This window comes from Vombatus ursinus, unplaced genomic scaffold, assembly GCF_900497805.2.
Source record: "Vombatus ursinus unplaced genomic scaffold, bare-nosed wombat genome assembly UNPS02009770.1, whole genome shotgun sequence".
In the NCBI taxonomy this organism is placed as follows: Eukaryota; Metazoa; Chordata; class Mammalia; order Diprotodontia; family Vombatidae; genus Vombatus; species Vombatus ursinus.
The window spans coordinates 1,559,595-1,577,546 of NW_020949548.1; the positions used below are offsets into that span (position 1 = coordinate 1,559,595).

The 17,952-nt window shown below is 38.1% G+C and overlaps 1 protein-coding gene across 2 annotated transcripts in view; it reads left to right on the forward strand.

The window, feature by feature from the left end:
* Positions 1–12,020, forward strand: part of KIF18A (kinesin family member 18A) — a 97,681-nt gene extending 85,661 nt beyond the window's left edge. For both annotated transcript variants that reach the window (XM_027852544.1, XM_027852545.1), the window contains 4 exons: positions 3,865–4,324; positions 5,633–5,740; positions 9,489–9,598; positions 11,668–12,020. In XM_027852544.1, the coding sequence (XP_027708345.1) occupies positions 3,865–4,324; positions 5,633–5,740; positions 9,489–9,598; positions 11,668–11,819 (830 nt within the window). In that variant the 3' untranslated portion in view covers positions 11,820–12,020. The remainder of the gene's footprint in view (positions 1–3,864; positions 4,325–5,632; positions 5,741–9,488; positions 9,599–11,667) is intronic.
* The last annotated feature ends 5,932 nt before the right edge of the window (positions 12,021–17,952 follow it).

Consider the following 17,952-nt stretch of genomic DNA (forward strand, 5'->3'; position numbering starts at 1 on the left):
CGGTCAGGCCCTCATCACCTCTTACTTGAACTACTAGCAGTAAACTCCTAGTTGGTCTTTCTGCCTCAAGACTCTCCCTTATGTAGTCATCTACCAAACTGATTTTTATAAAGCTCATGTCTGACCATTTCACATTTGCCAGTGTTCCCCATGCCCCTAATAATCTACTATGACTTCCTATTAATAGCTAGCATATAATACTTCTGTGACCTTTAAATCGTGTTTGGTATTTAAAGTTTTTTGGGTTGTTTTTTTTCTCCACAAGGCACCTCCGTTTGCTTTTTTGCAGAAGTGGATGGAGGCCTATGGTTGTGTAACAATACATATAAATGTGAAAATTTTTTTCAATGTGTTGTTTATTTTTGCTGAACTTTTGTCCTCTTTTTTATCCCTTGTTATAAGGGATTATTGTCCAGGAGGGGGTAAGAGGAGGAATACATTGAGAAATATAGGGGATGTGAAAAATAAACATAACAATAAGGATTAATTTTTTAAAAGTAGAAAAGAAAATGTGTGAATGCCAAGGTTTCCCTAAATAGAGCATTGTCTAAGTAAATGGCTAGAAAGTAATTTCTTAAAATTTAAAAATAAAATAAATCTTTTCATAACCTGACCCCATCTTGCCATTTCAGCCTTATTACACATCATCCCCCTCCATGCATTTGGCAGGCCTGCCAAATTGGCCATCTTGCCACTCCTCACACAAGACCCCCCTTCCCTCTCTGTACAGGCCTTGGTCTGCCCAGCTGTCCCCATGCCTGGAATTCATGCCCTGCTCACAGCTCCTTCCTGACCCAGCTCAGTGGCCCTGGCTGCCTCTGCACTTGGCTCTTCCTGGCGCCTCCCTCAACCAGGAGGCCTTGGTTTTGTAGGTGTTCTAAGTTCACGTGGCCCACCCCCTTAGAACTTAGAAAGTAAAAGCCTTGAGAGCTGGGACATTTTCTTTTTGTCTTTATATCCCCAGGGCCTGGCATGGCACCTGCTTCATGTTGTTGCTCAGTTTTCAGTCATGACCCCATTTGGGTTTTTTTGGCAGAGGTGCTGGAGTGCTTTGCCATTTCCTTCTCCAGCTCGTTTTACAGATGAGAAAAATGAGGCAAACAGGGTTAAATGACTTGCCCAGGGTCAGATAGCTAGTTAAGTGTCTAAGGCCAGATTTGAATTCTTCCTGACTCCAAGCCCTGTGCCCTATCCACTGTGCCATCTAGTTGCCCAGCTTGTGCGTAGTTGAGATTAATAGATGTTGATTGCTTGATTGACTAATTGCTATCTTCCAGAGAAGATGTATTGAGGGGCCAAATTAGGGTGATAGCAAGGAGAATGAAGAGAACAGGTGCAAAAGATTTTATGACATTTGAAGGGTGAAATTGTAGAACTTCACTAATAGTATTTGAGAGATGAGAAATTTTTCTGGCTAATTTAGATTTTATCATACATTAAAAAGACAAACAGTGAAGGCACCGGTTATTGGCATATTCAAATCATCAAAGGTCCAACCGTTTTCCAGTTGCCCTTAGGAGTCTGAACTAGTGGTCTCCAAATTCAGGACAGCCTGATCTCAAATGGTATGTGATCAATCCATCTATCATGGGATGGGAGGGTGGACTGCATCCTCCTCTCCCTGTGATAGCCAGTCAGTCATGGGGCTTGTCGCCAACATAACTAGATCTACCTTTGTTCCTCAAAATTTGCCCACTCCCTTCACTGTATAAATTCACAAACTTCACTTCTGTACCAGGTTTGGGATCCCTTGGGGCATTTATAATTCAGTTATAAGCTAACATGTTATGTCTATATAATATCCTTTCAAAGCAGGAACTACAAAGGTACCTACTGATTCTAGTTTCAATTATTTTATCTTTATCATATCCTCCTTAGTTTATTTTAATTATAGTAGTACTTGTTTGTAGTTTATAAGTAAGTAAATAGACACATGGAGTTACATGTTCCAATATACTTTTAATGGTAATGGTATGTAGTCACACAAGTTTGGAGACACTGTTCTAGAGTCTAGGGTCAGAATCTTGAAGAATAGAGGGGCATGACTAAAGTCAGTTATAGGGCAACTATCCAGTCAGGAAAATACATTTTTAAGTTTAAAAACTTTTAAGAGATGAGAAAATTTTAAATGTAGTCACTGAAGACCTCTTTCCAGGGCAAGAGCTGAAAAAAGAAGATCTTAGGCAATTCTGGGCCCAGGTAGAAGGAAGTGGTCTCTCTGACCAAACCCGGGAGCCTCAAAAAAATTTGGGGTTTATTTTTTGTTTGGTTGGTTGGTTGGCTTTTCAGTTTTTTGGTTCTGTGATTTTTTTAGTTTTGTTTTTTATTGAATGGGGGAGAGAGAGCACTTCGATGGTATTAGTAAGTGAATTAGGACAAAGCAATAGCTATCTCTAAGTTCAGAAATAGAACAAAGAAAAGTCAGTGATTTACTTAGTGATCATTGTTGGAGGAAACAGTTTGGAATTCAGTTCAGCAGATATCTGTTAAGGAGCTTCTATGTTCGAGGCACTGTGGTGGGGCCTAGGAATACAGAAACAAGATGGGACAGTCTTGTCCTCTAGGAACTCACAGAGACAAGAGTTTCCAAGGAGAAAGGAAGGAGGAGGGCATTCCAAAGACTCCGAAAGATCCACCCTGGTTAGGCTCACTGTAGTTGCTAAAAAGTTATTTTAAAAAGTACCAAACTTTCTGTGCATGGTATCCTATTAATCACAGCTCTTTGAGCCAGTACTTCTGTATGGTCACCACAATATCCATCAAAATGATTTGACATCCTCAGAATCATAGATGAAAATATTTTTAGTGTATTTTAATACTAAATGTGTGTTGTTGTATCCTAATAGTTTGACGGTCTAAATACAATGGAATTAGTGTTGGATTCAGAATCAGGAGACCTGGGTCCGAGTCCCAGCTTGACCATTTATTATCTGTGTGACTTTACACAAGTCACTTCACCTCCAAGCCTCCCTGTCTCCTCATCTGTCAGATGAAGGAGTTGGACTAGATCAGGGATTCTTTCTTAACCTTTTTGTGTCCTGGATCCTTTCACAGGCTGGCGAATCCCACAGATACCTACTTAGGACAATGTTTTTTAAGAGCAGAAAATAAAACACATGTAGTTACCAAAAAAAAAATGATTTAACTATAGCTATTAAAATACTTATTAAAATAAGATCATGGATGGTCAGGTTCCACCTCTAAATCCATGATACTGTGATATAACAACTTGCATACCCTTATCAGACAAAAGAATTCAGAGCACTTCTTCACTATGATCCACAAATGTTTGATTAACCAAAACCTTCCTGACCATATGAGATACTGTTGTTTTGTCGTAAATCAGACTAGCCTTTTCCTCAGTAATTCCAAAGTAGACTTTGCTGTAGTTTAAAAGTTACTGATTGTTACATCTACAAATTATTGTTGTTTTCCTTTTAAAGCTTACTCCTAAATTGGATATAAAAATGAGGCATGCCCTTGAGATTTTTGTAGGGCCAAAGGTTATTCTTGTTTTTTTACACAGCAGGACCCCAGGTTGATGATATCTGTAATGTAGTCCCAATACTAATTATTTGTCTGTGGACGGGTTGTATGTGATCAGTTTTGGGGGCTTCTATTACAACTTTTTGAAAATTGATTCTTAGTTTTAAATTTTGGTTCATCTTTATTGCCCTATAGCCTTATTATTTTCTGTATTTTTTATACTGTATATATGTGTGTGTATGTGTATGTATATATACATATATATGATATATATTAATTAATGGAAATTAGTTCCCCTTTTAGGGGATTGTAGTGATGTTATTAGTAGGAGAAAAGTTTAGATAAAACCATTGAGTTTTGTTTTAATTTGCTGAACAGGTATACCTTCAGATGATTCCAGTGAAAATCTGCAGCCAGTAATTAATCAGCAGAAAACTCCTTCACAAAAAAGAACTCGGAGGAAATTAATCCAATCTCCCTTGATGACTGAACATTCCGGAGGACCTAAACCATCCAGTAAAATTCAGCTCAATGATTCTTTCACACAGGAACTCCAAGCTATTGTATACACACCAGAAAATTGTAGAAAATCCATTCAAAATCCCAGTTCACAGTCATCATATGGAACCGGTTTTCAAGAAATCAACAGTTTGAATGCAAACAGTAATCTCTTTCATGCTCCCTTTTCAAAAAGTTGTATACCTCTTGACAGAAGGATAGAGTGCGTCAAAGAGAATTTGGAGTCTACGTTTATTATACATGAAGACACCAATGACACAAATGGCATATTCTCCGAAAAGGAATTAGAACCAAATGGAAATGATACCATTTTACCAAGGTATGGCTTAAGGGATTTCAGTCAGTGGAATTTCCCAAATGTGTTTACTCATGATTCTTCAGATAGATTTAATTATTCCTTTCCTTTTCCTGCTTAAGATTAAGTGTGGATTTATTCATGGAAAAAGCCAGTACCTGGAGCTCAGCAGACCTGAGTTCCTACACCTGATCTCTGTCGCCCGCTAGCTACGTGACCTCATGTACATCCCCTAATCTCTCTGAGCTTCACTTTCCTCATTATTTCTATAAGGACTGTCTCAGCACTAACACTGTATGAAATGTATTAAGACCAGTTTTGAAGCAGAATACATACTCTTCATTTTTCTGCCATTTCATAACATATTTCATACCTCAAGTCTCATCTTTGGTACCTCTAGGAAATGTATTTTAACAGAATAATTAGGTTGAATGAACTACTTTGTCTATTGGTTTTAAAGCCAGCCTACCCAAACCATCTGAAAAGGATTATTGTATATGTTATACTTTTAGGTTTCCTTTGAAGGAAATTCCACAATTTCTCATGGTGTCTGACAACTCTTGGTACTCCAGCAACCCTTAGAGAACGTAAAATATCCCTGAGCTTCAACCAATTTTCGCTGCACTTCATCCGAGCCGGCATATGCTTTCTTACTTTACTTGTTGCGTCATACTTCACCCATCATATTCTATACGTGTTTATGCGAGGAGAGGTGCCCATGCCTTTTCTCGCTGCTGGTGACATGACAGCTTTATGATAGCAGCAGTTTCTGTATTTAGATGGATAAATGGGGACAAAGGGAGAGAGAGATGTGTATTTACTAAAGTCTCATTCCAGTGCTTCATCATGTTATGGAAGTGACTCTCTGTCTGTCCCAGCAAAGCACAAATTCTAATAGGTCCTACCAGGCTGGACAGATTGGAGCACAAGGCCGTGCATAGAGTAGCTTCTTCATAAATGGTAAGTGAAGTGAGGGCCTAGTAGAAGACTGTCTATTTGTCACCATAGCTCAGTATACAATCTCCTCACTGAGTGCCATTCATCAGGGGAACTTGTTACTGCAGCCTCCTTAAATACTTTTACCTCCCTGGGTCTCAGGTTCCTCACAAATACAGTAAGGGATTGGACTAGATATGATGCCTGAAATGCCTCCAATATTTTTGGTTCATTGAAAATGTTGGTCTGTATTTGTTATCATCATGAAAAATTATCTGGTTTTTTTGGTTTGTTTTTTGTTTTTTTGTTGTTTTTTTTGTTTGTTTTTTCCACTTAAAAAATAAATAAATAAATAAGAGTATCTCTATTTTTATTTTCCACTCTTATAAACTGTAGGCTTAGCCTCCCTTCATTGTTGACTAAGACATCTGTCCACATAACAAATGAAATACCATCCTACATGGCAATGACTGCTGCCGCCAAGAGGAAACGGAAATTAACAAGGTAAGATTCAAGAAAGTGGACCCATTGCTGGTTCAGTGGTAGACCTGTCTGTCACTCCATAGTTTCTCCTTATGTTTTATGTCCTGATGCTCTCATTTTTCTGTAGCTATTTAAACTTACAGTTTAAATAACAGCCTTGATGATAAAAGAAACAGAAAACTTGGGTTCAAATCCTGGCTTTCCTGCTTAGGTTCTGGGGGATCCTCCCTGGCTCTCAGCTCCTTTGTTTGTACAGTGGGGATAATAGTGCTTGTTCTACCTTGACCATGAGGTTGTGGTGAGGTAAAGCACAGTGTAAAACAAAGGGCCAGAAATCCAAAGTGGTATTCACAAGGATGAGGCATCCAGTGTCTGTAGCACAGCAGACCCTTTGAGAATGTTTGTGGAATATTCTGAATCCATAGGGTGTGTTAGTATTAATTTAACAATCTAGAAAGGTCAGATTTAGTAAAACTTCCAATTTGGGTTTATTGTATTTTTATTTTCACATTTAAAAACTGCTGAAAATTCTTTAAACCCTGAAATTGTTGTGTTCACCTGATGAATTTATGCCACATTGGAGTTTTCAAATGGATGAAAAAGTGAATGACCCCAGACTTCTACTACCATAAGTGATCAGACCTTTAGGAGAGGAATAGACGGGGCCGCCTCTGCCAACCACCAGTTTAAATGTGAAAAATAGAGCGTCTAGCCTTCTTGTTTCTACCACCTACTTCACAAGGATATTGTGAAGAAAGTACTTTTTAAACCTTGAAGTACTATAAATGAGATGTTATTCTTTTTTTCATTGATGTATAATTGCCATGTGTTTTAGTGAAAAGCACCCTGTATTTGGAGTCAAGTCCTGGGGTTTTATGCATCTCAGTTAGCCAGTCACAAGCTCACTGGGGGACCTCTGGCAAGCCACTCCCTCTCTGAGCCTTAGCTTTCATGTAATGGGGGTGGTGTTTACACCTGTTTTGCAAGGTGTTGTGAGAATCAAGTGAGATCATGTATGTTAATTTGACATTTTAAGGTATTTACAAAGTGCTGTATGTCATATACTGTATCATATACTATTATTATTGTCATTCCTCATTTTTCCCCAGTCAAACCAATTATCATACTTGCTCCAAATTAAAATGCTAGACTTTCCTTTTTTAATGTACGGCTTTGTAGATGGTTTCGTTTGTTTTTGTTTTAAACTACAAATGTTGCTTTTTAACTTGGATGACTTTGATAATAATAAGGTAATAAGTACACTAGTATAGCTATACCCTTATCTCCTTCTTTCTCATTGCTAACTGATTCCCCACTTCCCCATCCCCGGCCCATTTTTGGTAGCCTGCTTTGTTATATACAGAAGTCAGGAGCAAGGTCACACATGGCTGATAGGATGTGAAAGTAAGAGGTGTTTGAGCTCTCAGTTACTTTTGATACTTTGAAATTGCCGTAGTTGCAGGAATCATTATGTTTAGTGGCATATAAACACAGTTCTATGCTTCTGCAATAGCAGCTAACACTATGGTATTCAATAACAGGACATATAAAGAAAATAAGTTGATTTTTTCAAGCATAAGAATTGCTTCTGTTGAGTTCCCTCTGGAACCAGTAATTAGATCCTGTCATTAACTAAGGTTAAGAGAGATTAATGCTAGAAATGTACATAATTACTTTTTTTTGATCCTCCTTTTCCTTAATTAAATCTACATGAGCGTGATAGTAGTAAACCCTGGTATTTTCCACTTAGCCACAAGCTTAATCTATATGTGTGTGTGTATATTCATAATATATCCCTTTTACTGCCTACCCAGGTATTAGAAGAGAGTCCAAAAGTACTAGTAATTCCGACAAAAGACTATTTAGCTCATGTTGACTCACTGCTTCAGTTGGAAATAATAAACTTTTAGTCATAAATTAATAGAGCATAACAACAGAATTACCTGACTGAGAATATTATAACAGGTATAAACCAGAACACAGTATAGCTTAGCTATACTTAGCTTATATTCAGCAAATTGTTTGAAAGCTGGAATCTTCATGACATTTAGTAATAACCTTATTCTTCCATTAAGGTCGGACTGATTTGGAGAGATTGTGCTATTCTAACTAAGAAATAGTTTTGAATAATGTGTATTAACACTTTGTTTATGATTTAGGGATCACCTATCAAACAAAAACTTTTTTTAAAGAGAATATGAGATCTGTCTAGTAGCCTTCAGAGACAATTTTAGAGAAGCATCTAGCAATAGTTCGGTGAAAAAGAAGGGGGAAAACACATATCCCTCCTCTTGGTGGCCATTAATTTTGTCAGTTTGATTTTGCACTCCTCCCTACAAATTTTATGTCTTTCTCTTTACAGCCGTAATCTTAAAACCAGAACACAGAACACAAAGCCCTCTTGTGACATGAATATTGAGCTTGTTTCATCAGTGGAATATTTAACTAAATCTTAAGACTTTTTTGTAAAGTGTAGCTAAAAAGTTTATTAAGTCAACTGTATATTTGACCCACACATAAACATTCCACTTAGTTGATTACACTGGGATTAGATTCCTGGAAATGTGAGTTTTATTCAAGTGGTGCTTTTCAAAGCCCAAATTTCCCATAGGAAGGATGCTATAGATAATGTTTGTGCTCTTGACACAATCCAAAATGACCATGAAATAAGATGTGAGAATAAACACTCATTCTCAAGATAGCCACTGACAGGCTTGTGCTTACAGGATGCTTTGTTTCTTGGGGGAGGAAATCTAATGATTTGATTAAATGAAGCAATTGATTAATTTAAAGGGATGCATGATAAAATGATAGTACCTCATCTGGCATTATTCAAGAATGAGTTGTTCCACATTAAGTGTCTTTTTAAAAGAATTTGAAGCTTACTAAAAATCTTTATTTTTCACAAGTTTGGATGGAAATTTTTCGAAAATGTATCTTGCCTTCCTTCAACACAGAATCTTTTCTTGATGACTCATGATCATCATTATAAACATGCGCCATTTGTGTGATGCTGTGATACAGTGTGTGCCCTCAGGGCTTATTGAGATGTGTGTGTGGCTCTTTGCCCCTGCAGTGAATGTCCCCAGACACTACGCTTTGGAGTTCTTGTGTCTGCTTTTCAGTATTTTTTCTTTCTTGTCCTGTAATTTGCTGCTTGTGATCTAGGCTAAGAAACCATATAACTAAGCTTGTTAAAATTCAAAATAAAAGTAAATGCCCTGTGGAGCTTCTAGTAATAATAGTCTGCCTTCGATTTGTAGAGGGCTTTACGGTTTTCTAATCACTTTTATGCACACGATCTCATTAGATCTTGTTTCTAATAATTAAAGTATATAAGCTTCAGCTGCATGGGCTTTGTAACGTCCCTCTCTGTCACGAGGGCCTTTTTTGTTCCCTCCCTCCCTCTTCGAGGGGTTCTGGATTGTTGAGACACTAGATAATGGTTGTTCACCTCTCGCTTACCGAGTACTTTCCTCCCTGAGATAAAGCTTACAATAAATCCCTGTGATTACAGAAGTGCTTCCCATATGTCTTCTCTTCTGACCCTCCCAGCCTTCTCTAAGGAAGGAGAGGGAGAGGGAGGTCCCTTTACCCTCTTCTGTGAAGCAAGGGCAGTCCTTGGGGCCTCTCTCCCTCCAGCCTGTTGTGAGGTCCAAGAGGGTATAGTTAAAGCCCTTTGTAATCAGAAAGCATTTGACGTACATCAATTATATGTACTTATTATGTTGTAAAAATAGCAACATTTTTTCTATCTATTTTTTTCAAGTCCTGCACCCAGCAATTTCTTAAGGACCACGCAAGATCCTGTAGCTTCAAAGCGTGTTCGAAAGGATCTTTCAGGTCATGAATATTCTAGGATAAGCAGACCAGCAAAGGGTAAGTTGTTGCTCCTCAGCTCTTAACCAGAATTGGAGAGTATGGTTATTGAAAGACAAGACATAATAGTATAAGTCAATGGGCTATTTCTTGAGTTAATTTTTTAAGAGGTTATATCCATTTAAAGTTTATGTTTTATATGATTTGTCATCTAAGGGCAGCATAGTGCCAAGAGGACTAGGCTGGGAGTCAGAAGGACCCAGGTGCTTGGCCTGCCCCTGGCTCATGCCACCTTTGTGGTCCCAGGCAAGTTCCTTAACCCAGTGCCCCAAGCACCAGCCAGCTCTCTGACCCTCAGAACAGCTGCTGCCCTGCATTGTTGGAAGGAGTTTCTGCAGGAGGAGTTCTGTGCAGGATTAGACTGATTAAAACAAAAATCTGCATGCATCAAGCAATTTGAAGAACCTGCTTCTTCACCTGCTGCCCTTGCCCAGGCTCCCTGTCTCTGGCTACTGAGCACCGTCACACTTCTATGACCCACCAGGTTGTAAAAGCAGCTAATGGAAGTCAAAAAAGATTCTCATAAGCCAACATCTACTGAGTGCAGAGCATGGTGCGAGGTCCCAGGGGTACACAGACCTGGCTTCAAAAAACTTGTATTCTCTTTAGGGATATAGTCTGTTCACCCAAGAGTATGATACAAGGTCATTTGGGGAAGCAGCCACTTACTAACAATTGTGCAGAGCAGCAGTCTTCTCAGCCTTCTTCACCCATACTGCCTAGCCTGTTTGCTGCTGTGCTGCCAACATTCATGAAAATGCCTTCACTGAATATTCCTGAAGCCCCAAGGTAGAGAGTGAGCATTCAGCCTATCTGAAAATAGTCGTAGCTATAGCAAATCACAAAAGGCCCACCTGATGAATAATTTGGGAAAGGGCTAATTTGCAGAGGGTAGATGATGTTTTAAAGGGGGAAGGTGTACAAGTAAACTTCAAAATCTATGGGAGTGGATTCTGGAAAATTAATCATGCTGGAAAGATGACTAAACTGTATCCTTTGGCCCTCCGATCCTACTATTAGGCACATACCCCAAGGAGATCAAAGCCAGAAAAGCTTCCTGTATATCAAACTGTTCAGAGCGATCATCGAACAGCACTTTTGGGGGTAGCAAAGAACTAAAAACCATCACCTCCTGGGGGATGACTAACCAAATTATGGTATATGAATGTAATGGAATATTACTGCATCTAAAGAAATGAATGTTAATTCTGAGAAACATAGTTATGCTTGTATGAGCTGATGCAGGGGTAAAGTAAGCAAGAACAGGAAAATAATATTATACCCAATGACTATAGTAACATAAATGGAAAGAACTAAAGCAAAATGAAATTGACTGCTCTATAATGATAATGACCAATTCTTGAAAAAGAGATGAGATACACCTCCCTCTTGCCTTTGCAGAGAGGTGGAAGACTGTGGGTGTGGACTATTGTATACACTGTCAGATTTCTTTTATTTGTTGGTCAGTTTTATGGAACTGTTTATTTTTCCACTTTTCTTTTTAAATCTTTGTTACAAAGAATGGCCAACTGAATAGGGGGTGGACAGGGATAAGTTTGGAAATGAAGGTTAAAGTTAAAAACAAAACAACTCAATAAAAAAAAACTCTTTGTTTTAAGTCTGTAAAATTGAAAGAAACAGTGAGATCAAATGTTAATTTTTTTTTTCAGAACTGAGGAAATGTGTGTGTGTGTGTATTTAAGACAGAGAAGAGAAGGGAAAAGTTGATGAGCTAAGAAAGGCAGGAGGGAATGATAGTGAAAATATGATCTTTAGTTAGATAAGAGGAAATTACATAGAAAAGTTATTTAGCGTTCTGGCGTATGTGAAAAAACACTACTCCATGAAGATTTAATGAAATCATTGCATGTAAATTCTCAAAATTTGTCTTTAGCATCTCTCGATAGTATTTTAACAACTTTTGCCAAAAAGATTGGTATTTATTTTATTTTTTGCATGGTTGAATTTTAAGGATGTGTTTTCCTTCTTTGGGTTTATAATTCCAAAGTTGAATAAATTATTTCTTGAATGGCACTTTTACCATTATTCTGTTTATCTTTCTTTTTCAGCACATAAAAGAAGTATCCATGAACTAAATCCAGGCATACAGAGAAAATTTGGGAGAAGTATTTCAGAAAGAAACATGACACTAAGTTCAAAATCAAAGTCATCCACTTTTATCAAGCCTAATTTTCTAGAATGTTTTCCTAAGAAGGACTAAAGTATACCTTTTGTGTGTCCTTCTAGGTACTTTTGAAGAAGTTTTTGAAAATAGACTTTATAGGTTTCCTCGATCCCATAAAAACATCCTAGAATAGAAGGGGGAAAATTCCCCTTTCCCTTTCATGTGTTCTTTTAAATAAATGTAAATTTCAGCAGCAAAACTAGATGTAAATTTTTGATACTTTTAACATGTTTTGATATCCCATTTCTTATCACTTTATCATTATAATATAGTTTTTGTTTTTGCAATTTTTGTTGTTGTAGGACCATTTAAATTAAAACTTCTATACTCGTGTTCTCTTTTTCCCTAAATATTTTGTATATACTAATAGCTTGTAAGCCTATAGAGTTGTAAATAGATTATCTAAATAATTTTTGTGTTTAGAATATATTAATTCTTCTCTCTGCTATTTGGTATTTTTAAAATGCGTATTTTACAACTGAGTTTGGGCATGGTTTTTGTTCCATAGCAAAAACAGTATTGGATATGTACCTTGGGCTCATACTATACCATCCACAGCCCTTCATTTGGCTGATTGTTTGGAACTTTCTCATAATTCAAGGTAGACACACCTTTTAGGGACCTAAACTAGTTCTGAAACTAATTCATAGGCCACAGGTCTGTGAATAACAGTGAATACTGAAATTATTTGCATTCATTTTTATTAACGCCTCTTAGATTTGTTCTTGTTTTTGTTCATGTCACGTCCAACTCTTCATGACCCCATGGACCACAGCACAGCAGGTCCTTCTGTCCTCCACTATCTCCCAAAGTCTGTCCAAGCTCACTTCTTGTTGCTTCATAACACTATCTATCTCATCTTCTGTCATCCCCTTTCCCCTCTAACCTTTCCCAACATCATGGTCTTTACCAATGCATCCTATCTTCTTATTATGCAGCCAAAGTATTTAAGCTTCAGCTTCAGTATTTGACTTCCAATGAATAGCATGAATTAATTTCTTTAAGTATTGACTGATCTGATCTCCTTGCTATCCAAAAGACTCTCAAAAATCTCCAGCTCCAGAATTCAAAACATTGATTCTGATGCTCAGTTTTCCTTATAGTCCAATTCTTACAGCCATATACATTACTACTGGAAAAACCATTGCTTTGACTATACATCTTTTAATTTTGTGGCTGCAGTCCCATCTGCTGTTACCGTAGAGCTCAAGAATATAAAATCTGATACTGTTTCCATTTCTTCTCCCTCTGTTTGCCAGGAAGTGATGGCACCAGTTAACGTGATATTAGGCTTTTATATGTTATGATTCAAGCCACCTTTTGTACTCCCCTTTCACCCTCATCAAGAGGCTTCTTAATTCTTCTTCATTTTCTGCCATCGGAGTGGTATTGTCTGCATAGCTGAGATGGTTGAAATTTCTCCTGGTGACCTTAATTTCAGCTTTTGGTTCATCCAGCCTGGCATTTCACATCATGTACTCTGCATATAAATTAAATAAATAGGGTGACAATATACAACCTTGTCCTTTACCAATCACAAACCAATCAATCATTCCATGTTCATTTCCAACTGTTGCTTCTTGGCCCATATGTAGGTTCCTCAGGAGACAAGTAAGATGGTCTGTTATTTCTGTCTCTTTTAGGACTTGCCACATGTTGTTGTGACCCATGCAGTCAAAGGCGTTAGTGCAGTCAATGAAGCAGGAGTAGATTTTTTTTTTTTTTTTACTGGAACTCCTTTGCTTTCTCCATAATCCGGCAAATGTTGGCAATTTGGTCTCTAGTACTTCTGCCTCTTCAAAAACCAGCCTGCTGGTAATTCTGGTAATTTTCTGATAATTCTTTATTGACATATTACTGAAGCCTAGCTTACAGAATCTTAAGCATAACCTTGCTGGCGTGTGAAATGAGCACATTTTTTGGTAGTTTGAGCATTCTTTAGCTTTGCCCTTCTTTAGGACTGGGGCATAAATTGATCTTTTCCAATCCAGTGACCACTGTTGAGTTTTCCAAATTTGCTGGTATATTGAGTGCAGTACTTGAACAGCATTATCTTTTAGGATTTTAAATAACTAAGCTGGGATTCCTTCACCTCCACTAGCCTTATTGTTAGCAGTGCTTCCTCAGACCCACTTGACTTCATTCTCCAAAACAGTAACCACACCATCATGGTTATCAGTGATGTTAAGGTCTTTTTTGTATAGTTCTTCTGTATATTCTTGCCACCTCTTCTTAATCTTTTTACTTCTGTTAAGTCCTTACCATTTTTGTCTTATATCATGCCTGTTTTTGCGTGAAATGTTCCCTTGATATCTCAGATTTGCTTGAAGAACTCTCTTGTCTTTCCCATTCTATTGTTTTTTTTTTCCTATTCCTTTGCATTGTTCATTTTAAAAAGTGTTCTTATTTCTCCTTGCTATTCTCTGGAATTATGCATTCAGTTGAGTATATCTAAATCTGATTTTTTCATAAGAAATTCATGCTCTGAGTCACAGTCAGCTCCAGGTCTTCTTTTAACTGACTATATAGAGTTTCTCTATCTTTGGCTGCTAATTATACAATCAATCAGATTTTGATATTGACCGTCTGGTGATGTCCATGTGTAGAGTCACTTTTTGGGTTGTTGAAAGAGTGTTTGTTATGACCTGCAAGATATCTTGACAAAACTCTGTTAGTCTTTGCCCTGCTTCATTTTGTACTCCAAGGCCAAACTTGCCTGTTATTCCAATTACCTTTGGATTCCCTATTTTAGCATTCCAACACCCTTTGATGAATGGGACATCTTTTTTGTTATTGTTGTTATCTCTAGAAGATATTGTAGGTCTTCATAGAACTGATCAACTTTGTCCCTTTCAGCATCAGTGGATGGAACATAGACCTGTATTACTGTGATGTTGAACAGTTTGCCTTGGATTTGAACAGATACCATTCTGTCATTTGTGAGATTATATTCCAGTCCTGCTTTTCTCCCCCTTTTATTGACTGTAAGGGCTACTCTATTTCTTCTAAGGGATTCTTGCCCACAGTGGTAGATGTAGTGATCACCCGAATTAAAGTCACTTATTCCTGTCCATTTAAGCTAACTGACACCCAGGATGTTGGTATTTAATCTTTTTATCTCCTGTTTGACCACATCCAGCTTACCTTGGTTTACATTCCAGGTTCCTATTGATCTTTACAATATGGACTTTCCTTTCGTCACCAGAGGCATCCACAGCTGAGCTTCCTTTCAGCATTGGCCCAGCTCCTTCATTGGGACCGGGACTACTTGTGGTTTTCCTCTGCTCTTCCCCCCAGTAGTGTATTGGACACCCTCTAACTTGAGTGACTTGTTTTCTGGGATCATCTCATTTATCATTTTAATACTGTCCATGGCGTTTTCTTGGCAAAGACACTGGAGTGGTTTGCCATTTCCTTCTGCAGTGGATCACCTTTTATCAGAAATCTCCACTATGACCTGTCTGTCTTGGGTAATCCTGCACAGCATATGGCCTATGGTTTCATTGAGCTACATAAGCCCCTCCACCACAACAAGGCAGCGATCCTGGAGAGGCCTCTTAGATTAGCACATTATATATCGGATTTATTACCACCAGGTTCTTATGATCTGAGTTTGACTGTTAACCGTAACAATTGATTTAAATACATCCCAATAATTTTCAAACTAGCAAATCAGCCTTTAGGAAAGTCCCTCCCTGGCATCATGTTGTACTCCACTTTCTCAGAGACTGCTTTGATTGAGTCCAAGCTCCAGCAGGCCCTGCCACAATGGAATGGCTTTGGGTACAAACCAAGCCTCTGTCCTCCAGGACCCCACCTAACTTAGTTGAAAGATGTTAATCCAAAGATTGGCCACGAGGAAACAAATTTTTTTCTTCACCCATAGCAACTTCACAATCAATAAACATTTATTAAGCACTTACTATGTTCCAAGCACTATCCTAAGTACCGGGGATACCCAAAGGGGCAATTACAACCACACTTCCCCTCCTGGTTAATGTCTGTCTGTTGACTCTCAATATAACTTTTAACAATTCAGATACAACCAACTTTTATTCCATTAGATGCCTGCTGTGCATGAGGGACTTGGAGGGACTGTTCCAGGGCCTTGGGAAGACACGGTTTTGGAATCATCAACTTATAGAAGATCTAGTCCAACCTTATTATTTTAAAGATTGTAAAATAAGGTCCAGAGAGGCTGAGTTACTTGCCAAAGGTCACACAGCCAATGGAGGGGGCTGGAATTTGATCCCTGGTCTTTTGACTCCAAGTCCAGTGTTCCCATTCATATGTCATGCTGCCTTCATAGTCATAACCAAATTACTATGTACCTCCACTGCTATTTTACCTATTATAATCTGCTGCCTTGAATAGTATCTGCATTAGTGACTGTATTGACCTATTTCTCCCTTCTTGATTTTTACTTTAAATCCCTTGAAATCAGATCAGCATGTCTGTACATAAGAGCAATCTACTTAACCCTCATCTAATGCATTCCAATCCTTCATAACAGCCTATATCATACATATGTCTTGACTTAGATCGTAGCCCAGAAAGCTATACGTGCCCGTGTTCTCCATGGCCATTTCCTTAGTTTGCTGTCAACTTCAAATGTCCTACCTTCAAGTCAGCAGCCATGATGAAAGTATCACCTATACCCCTAATTTCTCCAGTTCCCTATCTTTCCAGAAAAATAAGAAATTACTCTTCCAAAAAAGATCATATCTGTAAAAGTACTTCGTACAGTGCCTGGCACATACAGGGTGCTTAATAAATGCTTCCCCTTATATTCCCAACTGGATGAAATTTAGCTTTTGGTATGTACAGATGGTGCTTTTTTTCTATCATTAGAGGGCACTCCAAAGCACCAAAGCTTTTCAACCCTACAAATCCACTCTTCTCTTATTTCCCGTTCCTACTTAGAAAAAGATGTTCATATGCATAAAGTCATACAGATAGCCAAAAGATTCATGTCCCAAACTAAACGGGGGGAGGGGGGGTTGGCCTTTAATGACACTCAGTGACCCTTCCTGTCATACCTTCTAGCATCTGCTGAAAAAACGTTAACACTGATTGACTTTAGTTTCCCTGTCACCCGATAATTCCATTTTGCTTTCATTATGTGTACCAAACTGGATCCCCATTTCTATACTGCAAACTCATTCTGTCCAAACTGACATCAGGAAATCTTCCGTGTTCTAACCCAACATGGTTCCTGCCCTCATGGAGCTTACATATTAGCAGTTATGAAACCATGAAACAATATTTCATGCAAAGAACATTTGATCTGTACCTCTGATTTTATTGGAACTGCCTATGAGGAGACTCCCTACCCCTACAGACCAACAACTTTTATGCGTAGGTTGTGAGAACCCCAGGTCAACTCCACACCCCAGTGAGGTTTTACAGTAGGACTTCAGTGGAAGAACATAGTTTTAGTTATGTAGCTCCATATCCATTTTCGTTTTGAGCTCCAGGTAACATCATACCAATGGAGCAAAGATTCTTAACTTAGATGGATTCCGAGGGTTGTTCAACTTTGATGGGGAGAAAAAATAAATCTTTATTTTTACTATTGAAAACTCATAGATGAATTTTTCCCAGAACCTTCATTTTGAGGAACGGCCTAGATCAGTCATCCTTCCTTCTCCCAGCTTCACCCTCACTCCCCTGACCAGGTTACTTTCCCCCACCCAGCCTTCCCCCTTTTATGTATTGTCTTCCCCCATTAGATTATTAGCTCAAGAACAGAAACTCTTTTTTTTTTTCCTGCTTGTTTCCCCAGTCCTTGACTCAGTAGCTGCCACGTAGCAAGCAGTCTTAATAAATGCTTTATTGACTTAACCTTACATTAACCTAACTAATTTAGCATTTCCTTCAGTTATTCTGAAAAAGAATCCATAGGTTTCACCAGACTGCCAAAAGGATCTGTAACAAAAAACACTATTAAGAACCCTTATTATTGAATGTCTTTAGCTAAGGATATATATTTGTTCATCAAAAGATATTTAGGATCAAAGTCGATAATTTTCTCAGTATACCTCATTTGACGTAGTTACCAGCAAATAACAGTCATTCAGCAACAAAAGTTAGCAAAATTTCATCATACAAACAAAATACATTACAAAATAAAGTTTTCCCCTCATTGTGAATTGGTGGAAATTATAAA